General features: G+C 31.7%; 1 protein-coding gene and 1 non-coding gene across 3 annotated transcripts; one reads left to right on the forward strand and one right to left on the reverse strand.

The window, feature by feature from the left end:
- Nucleotides 1-5,841: 5,841 nt before the first annotated feature.
- Nucleotides 5,842-5,915, reverse strand: TRNAV-CAC (transfer RNA valine (anticodon CAC)). The gene has a single exon. It is a non-coding gene; the product is annotated as a tRNA-Val (tRNA).
- A 5,314-nt stretch (nt 5,916-11,229) lies between these two features.
- Nucleotides 11,230-16,483, forward strand: LOC132059840 (rRNA-processing protein utp23). Of its 2 annotated transcripts, none has more exons than XM_059452642.1 (7): nt 11,230-11,441; nt 11,544-11,624; nt 12,304-12,424; nt 13,492-13,788; nt 14,657-14,725; nt 15,271-15,405; nt 16,200-16,483. In XM_059452642.1, the coding sequence occupies exons 1-6, from the start codon at nt 11,251-11,253 to the stop codon at nt 15,352-15,354; spliced, it is 843 nt and encodes a 280-aa protein (XP_059308625.1). In that variant the 5' UTR covers nt 11,230-11,250; the 3' UTR covers nt 15,355-15,405; nt 16,200-16,483. The 2 variants fall into 2 exon arrangements, with proteins under 2 accessions (XP_059308625.1, XP_059308634.1); XM_059452651.1 differs by lacking the exon at nt 16,200-16,483 and adding an exon at nt 15,479-15,677 and having other exon boundaries at nt 15,271-15,430.
- Nucleotides 16,484-20,155: the final 3,672 nt, after the last annotated feature.

A 20,155-nucleotide genomic window follows, 5' to 3' on the forward strand; every position in this document is an offset into this window, starting at 1 on the left:
TTTATAAAGCTATCCCTCTATGTTATTTTCACTTGTGCAAATAGATATTAGAGTTTTTTCTAATAATAAAAATAAAGGTTCTTATTCTGCTCATTAATTTCATTATAGTACGTCATTAACTTATCTACTCAATTGGAATAGTATTTTTCATTTTTTAATCTCGCATAATAATATTTATTTCTCTATAGGTAAATTTGTTACATAGATTAGCAATTTTTTCTATAGAATGACAGTAGGTATTTTGCTATGACCAGTTAAGTACATTAGTAGTTAAAACTTTTACTATCTAATTAATTCATGTAATTAAGTTAGCAGGTGTTTGCATAAGATTTGATTGAGACTTTAAAAAGTTAATTTTATAAATAAATACTCCCTTCGTTTCAAAATGTCTATCTTACTTTTTTTTTAGTCCATTTCAAAATGAATGCCTCTTTCTTTTTTTAACAACTCTTTAGTTTTAATTTTCCACATGACATGTTTAAGACTACAAGATTAAAGAGCATTTTGGTACATTCTATACATTTTTAATTTAAGACCACAAAATTAAAAAAATCTTCTTTATTTTCTTAAACTTCGTATCAAATCAAAACCAGACAAACATTTTAAAACGAATGAAGTACTTATTTATAATAATATTCATATATTATTCATGACCAAATGGCTCCTCAATCTTTAAATGTGCCCTCAATGAAATTGACAGAGACTTGAGAATTCATCATATCAAATTAATCCAAGACATTAGCAATTTTTGTTGGAAAATCCCTTTTTCATAACGGAATACTTTTTTGCATTACTTACTTTTTGTAATCAATATCAATCTATATCTATAATATATATAAAGTTAGGCATAGACAAGGTGATGTGGCACATCTCTATGGCCTCCATTATTATTTATTTTTTTTTCTCAATTTTTTGACCTTTTTCTCTTCATTCTCTATTTTACTAAATAAATTTAAATATTAAAGGTTCCTCCCCACATATAATAAAGACTCACTCACCATTTAATAGCATTATTTGCCATTACTTTCCTTATAATTATTGTAATTACATTGTATTAAATTTATTAGTAAAAGCAATGAACCTTCCCACATTCAATTCAAATATATATATATATATATATATATATATATATATATATATATATATATATATATATAACTAGGAATAGAAAAGTGATGTGGCCTCTCTTTGGTCAAGAAACACAGTTTTTTTTTTTTGACTTTTTTTCTATATTTTCCCATTTATCTTATCTTATTAGTTAAGAATTAAGAATAAAAGTCACAATTATTATCATTCATTATCCCAACTTTTCGTATATTGAAAACCAAAACTCATATGCACGTACCGATTTCTGATTCAATTGGTATTCCCTATTAATGGTCCTTCATAGCTCACATTAATTACAAAAAAATAAAGGGTCAAGAAAGTGTGAGTGACTCAAAATATATATAAAGGACAATTTTCTTCTGATCAGATGACTCATGAATTGTTCTCCAACACAATATTCTTATATGATATATTTACACATTATAAGGGCTTTCAATAGTCTCTTCCATATAACCTTTGTGAAGAAAAGAGAAAGGATGCTGCTATGTGACCCGAAATTTTTTCTACATGACCCCTTCATAATTTTGCGGTGTTAGGATTACATAATGCATTCATCTTCTATACAAAATTTGTTTTTGTGCTCAGAGGCGAATTTATGGTTAAAAAATGGGTCACGTGAACACATGGTCACCCGACTAAACTCGCATATTATGTATATAATCCTTAAAATATATCTAATATTAACTGAAGGAACACATGGTCAAATAAGTTTCGGTGGAACACTGGTTAAGTGATAGGTTTAATTCCTATAGGTTATGGGATCGAACCTGACTAAATGCACTTTTGCGTCTTTTTTTATTTTTAAAATTTCTAAGCAGCATGTAATGGTGAACCCATAAATCCTGAATTCGCCTCTGTTTGTGCTCAACTCACGCACTTATTCATTGCTTTTTATTAGAGAAAAAAAAGCTAAGATTCATTTTTAGTTGGTTCCTTCTCAATTCAGTTCTTAATGCCATGACTTAGCTAGAGAATACTGATTTTTAGAAGTCATCATCTGTTATTCAGCAAAGGGGCATTATAAATATTTGTCCCCTTTGGCAAGGTCTTGGTGTCTTTTTTAAGTTTAAAAAAAAAAAGGTCTTGGTGTCTTTCAGTAGGCACAAGCACAACCATTATGCTAGCTATATATATCATGGTATGTTTGTTTGCTTATAATATTCTCCAATATTTAGTAGCTAAATATGAAGTAAAGTTGCAGAAAGATTCTGAAATGTTTGTACATTTGTGGTGTATTCTTTTAATCAGTTTTATCAAACGTGTTGCCTAATAGTCGTTGCACTTGGCATTCTAAATCACAAGATTTTTGTAAACTTCATTTAGCTTATTTTTCTTCCGTTAACTGAAAAATAAATAAAGCAACAACTACACGATGCCTCTTGATTTTACATAAGAGCTTAACTGCAATCAACTTAACAACCTATTCCAACCTCCTATAATAATAACTAGAACTAATTAACAACTGTATATATCATGATTGGAAGGGGGAAAAAAAAAAGAATCATTGATCCTTATTATATGATAAAGTTTTCTTTATAAAATGAGCTCAAACTTCACCTTTAAAATTGAGTGAAGTGTTATCGAGAACTCTATAATTATGAAACTATAAGAAAGTAGTCAATGAATTATTTATAATTTTGCGTTTTTGTTTGATTTTTTCATATGTATATTTTCAGCATACAATAGATTTTATATTTCATATGCACGTCTTACATTTTCTTACAAATATTTTTATTTTATTTTTGGTATTATGAAATTTTATATTTTTTTATATCAACTAAATATAGGAAAGATGTAGTATGACCGCGTGAAGCGCGGTTTAGTTAACTAGTATATATTATAAAACTAGTATATACGTAGGTGGTGTGGCTTTTTCTCTCAATTTGCTTACTACGTGGAAAATTGATCTATTATCTTTTTTCTCCGTTTTTTTTAATTATTATTCAATTTCCTTAATAAATGCTACCTTTAATATGCTTTTTGGAGCAATCTGAGTATAAAATACCTCTACATGGAGGATTTTTTTCCCCATATTTCCTTGGTATATATCAATGCCCGAGTGCAATTTTTGCTACATTTTTACAGTGAGTGTCTTGCTAATCTGTCATTTTGAAAGTTAGATGGCTTAATTTTATTCTAACTTGATAGTTTATTTTCTCCTTTTATTTTCCAGGCTTTACTTTTTTCTTTATTTATTATTTTATGTAAGGCTTTAATTGTTTTTTCACATTGCTAGGTGATTTGATAAATTCTTAAAGAATATGAATGTCGAGAAGGAATTGTCTCATCGTATGTAATTAGTTGATCCTTTCATTTCCGTTGTTTCTACATACTGGAGGTTTAGTTTTTACTTTTGAAAAATAAACCAATAAAATTATATTTGATCTGGATAGAATTAATTGACTGAGAACAAAATTGACCTTAATTGTGTCTATTTGGGTGTTTGAGATTTAGTCCCAATGAAAAAGCGTGAAAATTGTGTTTGTATAATTTACTCGGAAAAAAAACTCATTTTGTTACATTTTGAATAGTATTTTAAATGTATAATTTGATTACAAGGAGAACAAAATTATTTCATGCATATACTCTCAACGGTAAGGAATATTGAGAAATTTGGAAAGCTCTTCAACCCTATTCTATTGCCTAAGAAGACTTTTGCTAATCAAAAGTTTAAATTCATTTTATATAAAATTCTATTTTCTCAATATACAATTATATGTATGTTAATTAGTAATTTTTTGAAATTTATGTATTTTAATTTAAATTTACCATATTGTTTTTAATATACACCTTAAATTATTCCTAACTATGTAATACCTAAACAAGCTTAATTTGAAAATGTATAATTAATTATATATTATATAGAAATATGCTTTAAATAACCCTAATGTATGAATTAGTGAATGAATTAACTCAAAATGTTTGCTGCTTATAAAGGTTTTCTTTCTCACTGAAAAGAGAAATAGTATAAATTTGTATTCATTATTTATTTATTGATCATTTTGTGGATATAATAATATAATTTATAATCGCGCGAAGCGTGAATAAGTTTACTAGTTAATAAAAAAAAAGGTGGCTAACGGCAGTCCGGTAGAGTGAGCCGTCTGTCAATTGATACATAACGCAAAAATTTCTGCTTTAAAAGGTACTATCATCACACCATTTTTTTCGTCCAGTAGTTAGGTCTATTTGTTTTTTTTTTTTCCAAGTCATAGATACCAAGTCAACATATGCCTGATATGTCTTTGTATACATAATTTTTTGGTTTAATACATTAATAGCTCTTTAAATTTGCCAATAAATTTCATTTAAACAGTCGGACTACGGCTTATTTAGATTTAGCACCTAAACATATGATCAAGTATGCCAATTACACTTTCGTATCAATTTAAAAAAAAAAAAAAAAATTGCACATGTTTCAAGTGTACACTACATAAAAAAAGTGCACATGTCCATTACATAGATGAGTTAACCACGTAAAATGTTATTGCGTATAATTGAATGAGGTAACATATTTTATAGGTTAATTCATTTATGTAATGGACACTTGAAACATGTGCAAAAAAAACAATCTAAAATTCTGAATCGAAAGTCTCTAATAAAAATACTTTATCATGTGTTCAAATGTTTAATTGAAACAAGTCATAGTGCAAATGTCTAATTGACTATAATAAATTTATATGATTTGATGTAAATATCGGGTGGAGGTGAATACTTACCTTCAACCTAAGAGTGGAGTAATGACTCATTCTGTCATTTTTTTTTTCTCATGTAAAGTAAAACACACTAAACAAATTATGATTTTCTCTATTTTGTGCCTCATACAACCAATTCTAGTTGTGTGAAACTTCTTGTGTCTTGTGACCCTATAGTGGTCGAGGATTAGGGTAGAAGGCTAATAGGAAATCGAGTGTTATCTAATTTCCTTTGTCCACTCTCCTACTATCTTATTTTTTGATTTTATTATATCTATTGTTTACTTTGCTTCAGTTGTTATTCTTCTCCTTGTTTTAGGCATGGCTGCTTCACTATTGTATTTACTTTCCATACTTGTTTTGATATGTTTTACTTGAGCTGATGGTCTATCGAAAACAACTCCTTGCCTTCACGAAGATAGGGGTAAGGCTGCGCGTGCACCACCCGTCCAGACCCCCACTTGTGAAATTACATTGGATACGTTGTTCTTGTTGAAAGTTGGTGAACCAAAAGAATTGGACTAATTTGATAGAGCTTTTGTTGAAAAACAATATTAGAAAAATTGTATCTTTATAATAGTATTTGAAAAGTTTTTTGGGAGAGTGTTTATGTTTATATCTTTTAAGGGAAGTGTTGAGGTAAGTTGGATAGTTAATGGTATAAAAATTTCTTACACTGATGAGATATATAACTTATACTTAAAAAGATTTAAAAAAAAAAAAGATATAAAAAAATATATGTCTGAGCCCGGGTTTCATACTTGTTTTCTATATACTACTTTACTTGAGCGGAGGATCTATTCGAGATAGCCTCTCTGCCTTCACAAATTAGAATTATTGAGCTTTTGTTGAAAAACAATATTAGAATTATTGTATCTTTATAATAGTAGGTGAAAAAGTTTTTTTTGGAGATTGCTTATGTCTATGTTCTAAGCGAAGTGGTGAGGAAAGTTGAATAGTTAATGATATAAAAATTTCTTACACCAACAATATACATAACTTATCTCAAAAAGATAAAAAATAAAAAATAAAAGAAATATGTCTGAGCCCGGGTTCGAACCGGGGACCTCTAGTGTGTGAGACTAGCGTGATAACCAACTACACCACCCAGACTAACTGATGTTAAAATTGTTCTTTTTTTAGTGGACTAGTGTACTTACAAATTTTCCAGTAATCTATCTGAGCATAGTCACGGATGTGAGGAGATAACTGTAAAAGAACGAAGATATGCATGCAGCAATTCTTTTTGTATAAATTTTTGGTAAGTATTTCCTGTTCTGATTAATTCAGATTTGCGTCACCTAGAGCTCATTAAAAGGGGAAGCTTCTCTATTTTCACAGGTCAAACCCAAAACCTCTAATTAAGAGTGAAAGAATTTCATTCATCCCATCATACCTCTTGGTTTACGTAAGCAACAGTTCAATGTTACTTCAAATGTCTTAGCTATACAATTCACAAGCACATATGTAATTTCTTTTCTGGTTTCAAAAGTATTCTCAACCTCAAATTCATTCATATATAAAATCTACTTCAGTACCTAGACAACAGTACTATAGCATAATTTTTATACTTAAAACATGTTCTTTGTTTTGGTCCTGATGGTCTTCCTTTTTAGTTTTGAGACAAAGGTCTTCAACTTCATTTACCTTAATTAAAAACATTGCACATCAAACCTCTAGTATGTCTTATCATTCGTGCCATTGAGAAATTTGCCGAGCTGTATTTTAAAAAGGTATACATATGGCGATGGTGTGTTTCTGCCAATTTATTCGCACCTTAAATATTTTATTGAGTATCTGCTATCCAGGGGCCGGCCAGAGGGTAAGGCCTCTAAGGCCATTGCCTTAGGCCCCCCAAATTTTGAGGGCCCCATTTTCTAATTATATGTGTATATGTTATTTTTTAAGAAAAAAAATATTAAAAAGTATAATGTAGAAACTATGAAATATTTACTCCCTCCATTCCAAAATAATTGGTATCTTTAATTTCCCGAGAGTCAATTTAATTAATATTCGAAACTAAATTAGATTTGATTGATTCATTAAAAGTTAGATATTAAAAAACTATACGAAAAGTACTGTAAATTGAATTTTTTCTCATATCAATATGATGAAAAGATACATCTTTAAAATGTTAATCAAAATGTATACGACTTGACTCTTTAGAAACGAAATATCACAAGTATATTGGAATGGAACGAGTACAAAAAAAAAAAAAAAAAAATTATGATGGATATTAGCTAAAGAAAAAACTCATTTAGATTTTTACATTACCTCTGAATATAGATCTTTTTGGGTTATCTACATTTGTTATTGAAATAATGACACAAAATAAATTAAAAATATACGTATTGCGGTTTTGACTTTGGCCAATAAAATTTGTTGAGCCGTCCTCACTGATCTTCCACCAATATATGTAAAGGGTAACTTCACCTACCAAAAGCGTGGACAAGAATCACCTAATGTTTTCTCCCATATGATTGGAGTATACTATCAAGAGTTGATTCCTTAAGAACATATTCTGTGAGGTTATCCACAATATATGTAGATTGTTATGATACTTCCTAGTGTCCATAGAAGTGGGCATTCGGTTAAAATCGTTAAATTAATGGACTAGAATTACTTTGACCTTTCAACATATAGTTATTTAGGTCGTTTTCGATTTGATTATTTGATTTTTCATATATATTAAATATTTCAATAAATAGAATAATAATCAAGATAATAGAATAACCATGTTATAGAACAGTCTATAGCTAATAGTGTGAGGGGGGCGGGGGTCAATATTATCTCAACGGAATAAAATATTTATCGCTGATAAACCGTTTATAAAATTTGCCCTTTAAAAAATTACATTACAGGAAGATATACAATTTGCATTTTGTATGTCATTAAAATAGTTGAATCACGCTGTCTTATTGAATAGTTTATAAATATTTTTTCTAAATAGGTATAAAGTATAATTTTAATTTTTTTTTTTTTGTTGTGCAATTTTTGAGCGGCAGAACATCAAATGTCCCTAAGGGGTCGTTTGGTGCACAGTATAATATCTCATCACTAATTTTGGGATTAATTTTGTATCATGCTTGATAGAAGGTATAAATTTATTAGGATTAATTTATAACCTATTGTATAACATGAAGTTCAAACTTAATGGTGGGAATCCTACCTTGTCCCATTAACCTTGGGATTATTTTACCCCATCTCTCAGATGAGAAAAATTAGTCTCGGGATTATAATCTCGGGATAATTCAGTCCACAGACCAAACGGCCCCTAACAGTTGGGATCATTCGCACAAATTACCCTTTCTGGGGGTGGTCTTTGATTTCTGTCCCTCAAATTTGTGGTCTTCAATCTATGTTGTTCTGCACTTTTGGCGCGACATAATTTAGATTTTGCTCGGCATGATTTACGTTTAGCTTTAATATATGTATCATAAGATCCATACAAGTTATGCCGGACAATAAAAAAACTTTCAACACTCAACAAAATTTGAAAAATCTTTGAACTTATGCCGCATAACTTAATTCCTACGGAACTTATGCCGAGAGACATACGTCCATTTTTCAAAGATAAAAATGTTATAGAAATTATGCTGAGAAAAGTAGATCTGGATATTTTCATTAAATGAATAAGGGGTGATTTGCACGATTGCCCTTGAGAGGCACTGGTCTTTTAATTTTGGTCCATCAAATTGTTGGTCTTTAATTTTTGTCCTTCACCTAAAAATTCATCGGTTCCGGGTTTGAACCCCTCTGCTCAGTCAAAAATTAAAAAAAAAATAGCAAGGTAGAGGTTTGTAGCAAAATTAAACTTATTCGGGCAAAAGTTAGGCCTTAAGGCAGAAATTGCCTTAAAGCAAACTTTTACCCAAAATTAAGCCTATTCGGACAAAAGTTAGGCCTTAAGGCTATTTTGCCTTAAGGTAGACTTTTGTCCAAACTTTGCCTTACGATTTTTTTTTTTTTAATTTTTGATTGATCGGAGGGGTTCAAACCCGAAACCGATGAAGTTTTAGGTGAAGGATAAATATTAAAGAATAGTGCCTTTCAAGGCACTCCGCACAAAAAAAATGAATAAGTAGCACCGGATAAAAATTAAAGACCAGTGCGTTAACATACGAATTGCCCTTCTTTTGGGGTGGTTTTTAAATTTTGCCCCTCATAGTTGAAATCTTTAAATTTTGCCCTTCGGCTAAAACCCATGAGTTTCGGGTTTGAACCCAACTCGGTCAAAAATTTAAAAAATTCGCGATGAGTTTAAAAAAATTGTTAAGGAATTCCGCCTTATTGTTGATACATAAGTATGCGGGGTCCCAAGATAACTTTGGTAAGTACTCGCGGTTTAACATCTTGTCGCAAACTTTTAAGGAGCAAACTTGTTAAGAAATTACTAAAGTTATGCGGACCGAAAATGCCAAGTTTGCCCATAAGGAAGAAACCTAAGCAATGTGGGATGGGTATACACACGACCCAAACTGCCTTGCAATTTTTTTTTTTTTTTTTTTAATTTATGCTTAAGCGGGGTTCGAACCCAGAACCTCATGATTTCGTGAACGCTCGGGGTTACCGCGAAGGGCAAAAATTAAAGACCAGTGATATAGGGTAATTTAAAGGCCGTGATATGAGAAGCGAAAATTTAAAGATAGCCCGAAAAGAAGGGCAATCCGCGCAAAAAAATGAAGAACAATCCGTGCTAAAGTTACACTAGTATAGTTAAGCCCAATAAAACAAAAGCCAATTCACAATAAATACAAACAAGTGAAATTCATCACGACCCAACTAAACTAAAAACTTCAATTCACAAACAAAACTGTGTAGGTTTTTTCTTTTTCAAACGTTACTATTCACGTCTTCAGTACTTATCTTCGGTCAATTATTCTCCTGTCCAGGTAAGCTTCACACTTCTCGATTTATTTTACTTTTTTGACCTTTTCTGCTCTGGTAACGGATTAGAGTTGTTCCTTATTTTTTTTTTGTTACTGTAGTTGGTTCTTCCAATTGAAAGTTCCTTTAACATTCTTTTGTTCCATCGTTGCATCGTTTTATTTTTTTATTTTTTGATAAAGAGTATGTTATCCTAATTTATGGATGCATTTATGTAGTTTGTTATAGCATATCTCAAAAAAGACATACATTTATTCATTAACATTTGTTTAAAAATTCTAACAAATAATATATTTGCACTTTGGTTCATCCGTAATGCTCATCTTTTGCTTTTGAAATATTACTTTCTTTTCAAAAATAAGTAATAAAAGAATTTTGCAAGTGTTTATGGTCTTTTTAATTAGTCTTGAATATTGAGTTTGGGGTTCGAATCTAAGTCAAAAAAAAAAAAAATTCACAAGATAAAGTTTTATAGCAAACTTGGCCTATTCGAGCCTTCTGACAAAATTTCTCAAGATAGAGTTTTTTTCAAACTCTACCTTAAGCCCAAAACTTTTTTGCTGTGGAAGAAGAGAGTTTTGGGCGAAACTCCCCGCGAAATTCGAAGTTTTTTTATTACTAGGAGTTTCGCAGCAAAACTTGGTTCGAATCCAAGTTCTAGCAGGCGAAATTTTTAAAATTTTTTTGTTCCGCAGGAGTTTTGCGAAGGTAGAAAGCTTAAAACCAAATTTGAGGGACAAAAAATTAAAGACCAGTGCATTTGAAGGTCACTCCACACCAAAAAATGAATTAAAGAGTAGCACGAAATAGGGAAACCCATTAATAGTTACTGAAGTATAGTTAGGCCCAATAAACCCAAAATCCCTTGACCCGTAATGAATGAAACAAAACTAAAAAAAACCCAATTCAGCGAATTCTAGGGTTTTTTATTTTCCAAATCGCCGACTGCTTTCCTCCTTCAAATCGTCTCAAATTCCAGGTTCTCTTTTGCAAAATTCAAAGCATTTTTTTTTTGTCTGTGAAAAAGATTAGAGTTATTCGTTGTTTTATTACTAGGACTTTAATTGGTTCTTCCAATTGAAAATTCGTCTAGCATTTTTTTTTGGTTATCCGTGCTTTTTCGCTTTCGTTAGTTGCATTTTCATATTGCTTTGAGCTATTTGTGCTTATATGACTTTTTTTCGTCATGTTTTCTCTTGAGTTGAGGTGTTTCGGAAATTATCTTCGAGATAGGGTAAGGTCTATATATACACTTTACCCTCTAAGACCCCACATTGTGGGATTTTACTGGGTATGTTGTTGTACTTCGGTTCATCCGTAATGCTCATCTTTTGCTTTTGAAATTTATCTTTATATGACTTTTAAAATCATGTTTCTCTTGAGCCGAGGTGTTTCATCTGAGATAGGGGTAAGGTCTCATACACTTTACCTTTTGACCCCATATTTGGGATTTCACTTGGTATGTTGTTGTACTTCGGTTCTCTCTCTCATCTTTTTGCTATTGAAATTTAACTTTCTTTTCTCTCTTTTTTTGTTTTTTTGTTTTTCTGCCTGCTGATAGATGAGAGTTAAAAAGCAGAAGCGGCATAGAAGAGCCGTGAGGTTTTACACAGTTTGTTTTGGGTTCAGAGAGCCATTTAAAGTCCTTTGTGATGGAACTTTTGTGCATCATCTTATTGTGAATTCCATAACACCTGCTGATACTGCATTGACAAATATTCTAGGCGCCACAGTTAAACTTTTTACTACCAGGTATTATTTTCAGTCACATTACTTAACTTGCAGTTGCAGGACAAGCTAAAGATGTTTTGCTTTAATACTGTTTGGTCACTTCCTATCTTCTTTTACTTGCAGATGTGTTCTTGCAGAGTTGAAGAGCCTTGGTGCTTCCTATAGGGAATCACTAAATGCAGCTAATAACCTTATTATGGCACGGTTAGTCGGTTCTTCTCTTCTTCTTGCTTGCTCCTCTTTAAGCAGGATGTATATTGCTTTAGTTGTCAAGACTAGGGGTGGCAAAATTAGCCCATGAAAAAATGATCCATCCAACCCGTTCAAGTTTGGGCTGGTCATTGACCTGCCCATTTATCAGCTCAGCCCATTTCAGCCCATCGAAAATTGGACTGGTATGTAGCCCAAATTGACCCATGAGAAATCTTGTCAAAATATTTTCGAAGACATTTGTTTATTTTTATTTTATATGTTACATATATCATTGTAAAGAAAAAAGAATAATTTTATTAGGTACTAAAAAGTTATAAAAGAGATTAAAACTTACTAAGAATTGAACGGGTTGGTTATGACCCACTTTTTAGCCAATTTCAGCCCAAAACTATTTATTAACATCAACCAATTTTGACCCACCCAAATTCATCAGGCCAACCCGGCCATTTGCCACCCCTACTAAGTTACTGTTTGCATCCAATTATTTATTCTTGGTGGAAGTCAAGCCCAATAGACCCTTGTGGTCGGGCCCTTCCCCGGACACCCCCCTCCCCGCGCATAGCGGGAGCTTAGTGCACCAGGCTGCCCTATAGTGGAAGTCAAGCCCACACCTTGGATTAAGGCAGTATTTTGAGTTATGCCATGTAATTTGAATCTTGCTGTATTGCAGATGTGACCATGAGCAGCGGAAAAGTGCTGTAGATTGCATTACTGAAGTTATCGGGGAAAACAATTCTGAACACTTTTTTGTTGCTACTCAAGATGCCGATTTGCGGAGAAGTCTTCAAAAGGTATTTGAACTCATTTTTTTCCTCGATTGATAATGTCCTATACATTGTGATATCAGACATATCACTTAGTAAAAAATGTGAACTGGAAAAATCCCATATTCTAGGTTGTCTTCTCAGAAAAATCTTCAGCAGCTACTTTTCTAATCCATTTAAAAAATTCTAAGTTTGCAAGAGGGTACTGGTCTAATCCATTTAAAAAATGCTAAATTTGCAATATCTTGACTTTTGTCATTAGTCAAAAGATACTTAATTATCTAAGTGGGAAGTGGTAAAAACAAAGAGAAACTTTGTGCATCTACAGAACTATATATTGGTCCGCCAGTTGATCTTATCTTTCCTAGCACGTGGGACTAAGACGATACAAGTGTAAAATATTTCTGTCTCTAGGGAGTAAGATTAACAGTTCCAAATTTTTGGCAAAATTTGAACGGTATCTTATGTACTCCTGAGAGAGTGACCAAAATCTATTTTTTTATCTGTAACTCTTATAGCTTGTTTGGCCAAGCTTCTTGGAAGTCAAAAGTGTGTTTCTTTAAAAGTGCTTATTTTAGAGGGTTGAGGTGTTTGTCCAAACTTTTAGGAAAAAAAAGTAAATGCTTTTAACTTGTAACTTGTAAGTAGCAGCAGAAGTTCTTTTTTGAAGCTGAAAAAATAGCTTCTTCCCAACAAAGTAGTATCTGTTTCGCAGTATCATCTTGATACTGTTTTTTAAATAAAATCTTACCTTATTAAAAAAAAAGCTTCTTCCCAACAGCACTTTCAGAACCACGGCCAAGCATTAATTGCTACTCTAATATTGACAAAATTGCTTTTCAAATTGATTAGCCAAGCACAAACTGCTAGTCTCCAGAATTACTTTTTCGAGAAGCACTTCTGACAAAAAGCACTTTTCAAAATAAGCAGATTTTGGAAGCTTGGCCAATCAGGCTATTACTTCAAAATGAATCGGAAAGATCTTCAACATTTAGGAGAACAATTTATTTTATACACACACACACACCCACATCCCAACTGGCTTTTCTCCTGTTTTTCTGACCGTTGTTTCTCCTTTTCCTGAACTGGCGTAGATACCTGGCGTGCCTTTAATTTATGCTCTTAGGAATGCATTATTTCTCGAAAAACCATCATCATTTCAACGTCAGTTTGCCCAATCTGCTGAAGAAGAACGTCTTCATATGACTGATATGGAGTACAATATGCTTAGACTTAGGAAAAAGAGGAAATCGTCTGATGACAAAGAAGGGGATTCTTCCGATGAGGAAGAGGTAGATGATATTTCACAGGTTCAGACTATCAATACAAGTGTTAGGAGCAATGGAAGTGATGGCAAGGATAAAGTTCGCTTCAAGAGAAAGAAAGCTAAGGTTAGGGTTCATAATAATTTCTTATTATCCCTTGCACAGCTTAAAATTTAACTTGTTGCTTTTCTATTGAAATATAGTTCTTTGGGAACAAATTCTTCACTTTCATGTGAAACATTATACTGTAATGTTCAATGGTTTAGTTAAAACTTCTCTTTTTTGATAGGTAAACAAATATTTTATGAAAGCAAAATTCAGTCAGATAGTGCTGGTATATGTAGAAAGACATGGGCTACAAAATTCATCCCTGTCAATTCCTCTAGGTTTGGTTGATTTGGAAATGCAGCTTTCGCTGGTTTGTGACACAGCTTTTGAGAACCAATAATAATTTTAATAAAAAGAGGTTTTCTGGAACTTCCACGGGTGTCATTTCATGAATGATTGTTAGGATACAAAAAGTACTCTGAAAAAGAGGCTGCACCTTTTCTTTTGAGTGATGTTTTATTCATAATGAATGTTTTTCTTTTCTAAGTTAATAAGTATCTTTTTATTTTAATTCGTTAAAAAACTGTGATCCTTAAGATCTGAACCAAGGTTTTTTTCTTTCTTTATGTGAGATGGCTAGACAGATACTTGACATAAAAGATTATGTTTTGTCTTGTAAGTGTGATATTATATAGGTCATATAAGTATCCTTCTGCATTTAACTATTGCTGTGTGCATAGCCCTCTCTCAACTTTGAGTGGGAAAAAAATTTGACTGACGGAGTATCATGTTGTAAACGGAATTTTTTGCCTGTCATTCCTCTAAGTTGACTAATTCGACCATATTTACTTAAGAAGATTGTATTTCATGGATGCTATTATTGTAAAGCATGTTCAGCTAATTGTGTCCCTGAATGACACTATGGTTTATGCCTTTCCTTCTACAGGGTCCAAATCCACTCTCAGTCAAGAAGAAAAAGAAATCTGCAGATACAAATAGTGCTACCTCGGGAAAGGTGAGATTCAGTTTCTGAAGTTACTGAAATCGAGCTGGGCTTACGTTTAAAGAATATCTAGTTTTGGAGGAACTCTAATTTTGACTGAAGACAAATTACTTAGTATTGGAATAAAATGAGCCTGAATAGAGCGGACTGCTCAAACTACTTTGGGGTTGAAACTAAGTTGATTAAGCAAAGTCCCTTCACAAGGCTGGTAAATTATTACAATGTTGACAATTTTGGCTCATTTTCAAGTTTGGTTTCTGAAAACTAGGCTCATTATAGAAAGAAGTGTAGAGACACCTTGCAGGATCTAATGGATTTTGTAAGATCTTCTCTGGTGATATATTGAGGAAATGAGGTTGAAACTAGTTATTAGAAGTTATAAGCGTAGATTAGTACTAGTAAGGATATACTTGTACCACTAAATGAAGGATAATTGTGGGGATAAATGTGATAGCCACAAGTGATTGCTCTCATTATCTGAATTAGTGTAATAAACTCTACTATTACCCCCCCTTCCCCCTTCTTTTCCGCTTGGTGATGTGGAAGTTCAAGTGCAGGAAAGCAAGCATGCTGAGGGAACTGTGAGAAGCAGGAAGAAAAGGAAGAGATCGCGCAAAAGTGTTGTACAAGGAAATGCATAGTGTGCAAGGCATCCGTTAGGAAATCTTTTGGCCCCGACTGGCTTTTATCAGGTAAATGATGATAATCTATTTAGGAGTCCAAATGCTGATGCTGCATCAAATGAGAGACGTTTTTTTTTGAGAGCACCATTTAACTGAATGCACAGTTGTTCGGCGAAGTCCCAATACAATTTAGAAGTTGTTAAACTTTTTTTTAATAATGGTAACTTGGTAGAAGTTGCTTAATTGCTTAAGAGTTTTACATGGTTTACTCCTTTTTCTCTTAGGTCTTTCAAGAATTAACTATGATTAAATTTTGAATGCATCAAAAGTTTCTTTCTTCATTGTAGGTGTTGTTTCCTCAACTTTCCTTGTGTTGGTCTATGTGATATTTATGAGTTTGTTTCCGACCAGCATATGTACCGGGAAACTCTGCCCAACCAACCTTTAGGCAGGCGGGAGAAAATCACCTAGTGTTTGTTCTCATCTACTGCTTTTTCTCTTCGAACTTCCAAGAATTGACTATCGTTGATTTTTATGCATCAAGAGTTTCTTTCTTTCTTGGGAGTGTTGCTTTCTCAACTAAATCCATTTCTTGTGTTGGTCTACGTTATACGATATTTATGAGTTTGTTTTCCCACCAACACATGTATCGGGCAACTCTGCCCACTAAGGCTTGTTCAAATGGGAGGAAATCACTTAGTGTGTTGCCATCTGCTGAGATCTGAACCTGAGATCTTGTACTTTCCCACTTCATTGACTACTAGGCCACAACATTTACCTCTTTGCTAAAACGTGCATTGGTTATATGCTTGATTGATTTTATAGATCATATGGAATCTCTAAGAACTATTTCGCTTTTGCAGGAGGAATTTTGATTAATGGATACTAGGAACATAGTACATCACCCACAAGAACTCTTTGAGAGGCAGCAATTATTATTATCAGGACAACACAAGGGTTTATTGTTAATGTGATTTGTTTTGAGAAGTCTTCATCTGTCTCTAAGTTAATCAGCATTGAATGAGATATATATGAAATTTTGCCCTTACAATAGCATTGTTGAAACATGAGAAACTAGTTTCTGGAATTCCATTGGTATTTACCTAGTATATTTCTAAAATGAAAGTGCTTTGATGTCAATTCATTATATTCATGGAGATGTTCGAGCAAAATCAAATTTGGATAAACCAAATCTAGAATTTAGCCACTAATTAGGAAAAAATAATGCAATTATAGGTGCTAGTCATCAACTCTTAATGAAGAGGATAAAACGAGTCGTGGAATCTGAACCTAATAACTTTGCTCGGAATCTGTATGTGTTAAAAAATCACTAAACGAGTATATATAATTATTTTGAACTGAGTTAATCAAATAAGTTGGGGTAGAATTCCAAACTCATTTTCCGTTTGATCATTTATCATAAAGCAATTACAAATATGCTGTATCCTCTACCCCAGAAAAATAAGAATAGAACTTGTCAATGTCTCAAAATTTAGAAATTTATGATACAACAAAAATGTTTACAAGAACCTGGTATATCATGTTTGCGAAACTGATTATTTGCCTTTATTACATTTGTTATTTTTATAACTGGATTATTTTCTCTTTTATTACATGGATTATTTTTATCTCTCTGGTTAGATTGTTCATATCTATAAACTATCCATTGTAAAAAAAACGACAATCATAATATTTAACATCGTATGAATAATTAATCTATCTTTTTAAATGTTAAATGAGATTGTACGATTCAAACTTAATTGATAGTATATAAAATTTTTTATGACTTTATACTAGACCAATTTGTGGTCAGAAAGTGATCAGAATATATGATTAAGACGTGAACAATTATCATCTTACATACATCATAATCATCATCATCATCATCATCATCATCATCATCATCATTATTATTGCTATTATATTCATTATTAAAAAACCAGTAAGAGTTGTTCTGTAAAAATAGTATATAAGACGTGAACTTTAAGTCTCTTATCTTCAACGTAATTAATCAATCAGTGCATCTTATAAAATTAGATTGTGTATTTTATGTTTTTAATTTTATTTTATATGTTTACTTTCTGGTTCTCAATGGAACATCATTGATTGGTCGGTCTGATTAGGGCGGTTTATTTTAGTTTTATGTTTACTGACTAATGATTTGTGACATTAGTCGATAATAATTTATGCTCATGATAAGGTTTTGGACGGCTTACTTTGAGGTGTTATATTCGCTTGAATATATTGATGTCTTTTTCCTATTTATCTTAAATGAAAAGACAAGGTTTTGAATTACATTTAATTCACCATTTAGCATTTACAAATACTTACACTAAAAACTAATTTAAATAAACCTGTAATGACATCATTTGTTCTTCTTCCTTCCATTCCAATTTTTCTTTCTTTCTTAATCCTTCGTTGGGATTAGGGTTTCAGACTTTCATATAGCCAATTAGTCATCACATGTGTATGAGTTGTCTAGTCCATGATTGGATAATTCCACTTTTTTAATCTAATATTTTCCTTTTCTGAAATTATATTGGTATTATTATTTTAACTCGTTGATGCAATCATGATATTAAGATAGAGGAGTTACTTTGATCATTTTTAATCAGAGGTCTAATTTGATCCCTGAGAATAAAATTGCTTTTGGTAGAGCGTGTTTCACCTCGGAACTTAAAGACTTCTCAATGCGATTCAAATTGAGCCCAAAGTGAATGAACATTGGGAGGAAACAAAAAAAAAAAAAAAATTATTAATTACCAATAATCTTTTTAAGTTACTAAGACATGTTTAATGTAAACGTACGTTTATTTGTTACTAATTTTTAATTACTTAATATCGATCCCTAATAAAGTAGTAAAATTCTTTTCACTAACAGGTAAGAACTAGCTAACAACTCTGAGATTTCACCATTAAATTAAAACTAGAAAATGATTCCTTTTCTCTCAACCACTCCATTAGCTTCATATTTTTTTGAAGAGAGTTGTGGCTGTGATTCTCCCACATTCAAACAAATAAAACAAAGATACGTCTTTAGGGTTTGACATTAGAGCTTTATTAGGTTGCTTAGCTAAGCACTAATTATAAATTCGTTTTTGTAGTAAGTTGTCATATTATAGTATTCAAAATAAAATAAAATAGTATAAACAAAAACTTAACCTATCAAGGTCAAAAAAGGCAGGCTATGAAGTATCTCGCGTTCATTCATATCGAAATCAAGGTTAATGATAATACGAACGAAGTTCCCATGATGTTCTACCTTTGCGTACTCTCATGATTCATTCTTTGACTGCTTCCCCACAATAAAAAATGAAGAAGAAGTGTCTTCACTTGTTTTCACCTTTCTTGTACGAGTAGTGAAGAAGTATGGTTATTGATTAACAAAAAATGAGGTTCAAGGAGAGCCTAGATACCCTAAAGGTGTGATGTATCACGTTTAGATTAAAAATATTCACTTCAAATTCAAGTTTAGATCAATTGTTGAGAGAATATATTTTTTTCTTCTTAATTTTTACATCTTACTACCCAAATGTCATCATACTAAACACACCGATGTTTTAGGTCCTTTACATGTTTTAGTAGCTTTCAACTTTCAGTCCATGTATTTTTTTTTTTTTTTTTTTTTTGTGTTTGCATTTCATTACTTTGCTGGACCTTTCTGATTTAATAAGTACTTGTTTGATTTACGTACGAATCTTTTCTTTAGTCGCCCTAAAATGTTCATTTCCTAAGGAAAACAAATTCACTTTCTTGATTTACAACCACACAAATATTCAAGACTTATTTCACAGTTTAAAAAAGCCTTTCACTCTTTCTTAAATGTAAGTAAAATTCAAATGAGTTCACATAAATTGAAACGGAGGGAGTACAAAATAGTCCCATGGGACTAATAGTCTATTTGGCCAAGCTTATTTTTCCCCCAAAAATACTTATTTTTTCAATAAGTGCTTATTTTAAAAAAAGTGAGGTGTTTGGCAAATGCTTTTAGGAGAAAATAAGTGCTTTTGGGGAAAGCCGAACAGCTTTTTGTTAAAAAAATAGCTTTTCCAAAGCATTTTTTGGAAAAGACTTTTGAAAAATATATATATAACACTTTTAAAAGTTTGGCCATGCTAAAAGTTTTTTAAATTAATTGGCCAAACACAACCGCTTTTAGCCAAAAGTACTCTTTAAAATAAATTTTGTTTTTAGAAGCTTAAACAGTTATAAAATTTATCTTCTAAAAAAAAAAAAAAAAAAACCTAATACTACAATAGAAATAGAAATATAACATAACCTAAGAATGCCATGATAATAGGTCTGTTTCTATTCCCCATAGTTTCAAAATGACTATTTTGAGACTAAAAAGAAAAAAGAAGTTATGCAATCATTATCTGATGGCAATTTAATTTCAAATTATTTTGCTTAGCTGCCCACATTATCAGAATTATTTGAAGATTAGGTGAATAAGTTGGGCCACAGCAGCTAATCAAATGCATACATGTTTAATAAATAAATAATGCGATATTCTATATTATTAGAAGAATAAGAACAAGAAATAAATCCATACAAGAATCTGCCAACTCTTTCCCCTCTATTGCCCTTATTTATCAATAACAGAATTATTTGATTTAAACAGCAATAAAATATAGTTATCGTGTCTCATCTTATATAGCACAAATTCTCATTTCGAGAATAAAACAGATTGTTTTTACTTATGATTTTTAGACGAGCTTATTACACTTTTTATCCAGTAATTAATGGAGTATGCTCTAGTGGTTATATATTAATATAGTGAAGGGGTCGTTTGGTTTGAAGACGAGTTATGATGGGATTA

Source organism: Lycium ferocissimum, chromosome 1 (genome assembly GCF_029784015.1).
Source record: "Lycium ferocissimum isolate CSIRO_LF1 chromosome 1, AGI_CSIRO_Lferr_CH_V1, whole genome shotgun sequence".
In the NCBI taxonomy this organism is placed as follows: Eukaryota; Viridiplantae; Streptophyta; class Magnoliopsida; order Solanales; family Solanaceae; genus Lycium; species Lycium ferocissimum.

Bases quoted from the DNA above. Each gene is read 5' to 3' on its own strand.
- LOC132059840 (XM_059452642.1), top strand. From the start codon at position 11,251: ATGAGAGTTAAAAAGCAGAAGCGGCATAGAAGAGCCGTGAGGTTTTAC. The intron at 11,442-11,543 runs GTATTATTTTCA...TTTTACTTGCAG, and splicing joins GTTAAACTTTTTACTACCAG to ATGTGTTCTTGCAGAGTTGA. The intron at 14,726-15,270 runs GTGAGATTCAGT...GTTCAAGTGCAG, and splicing joins ATAGTGCTACCTCGGGAAAG to GAAAGCAAGCATGCTGAGGG.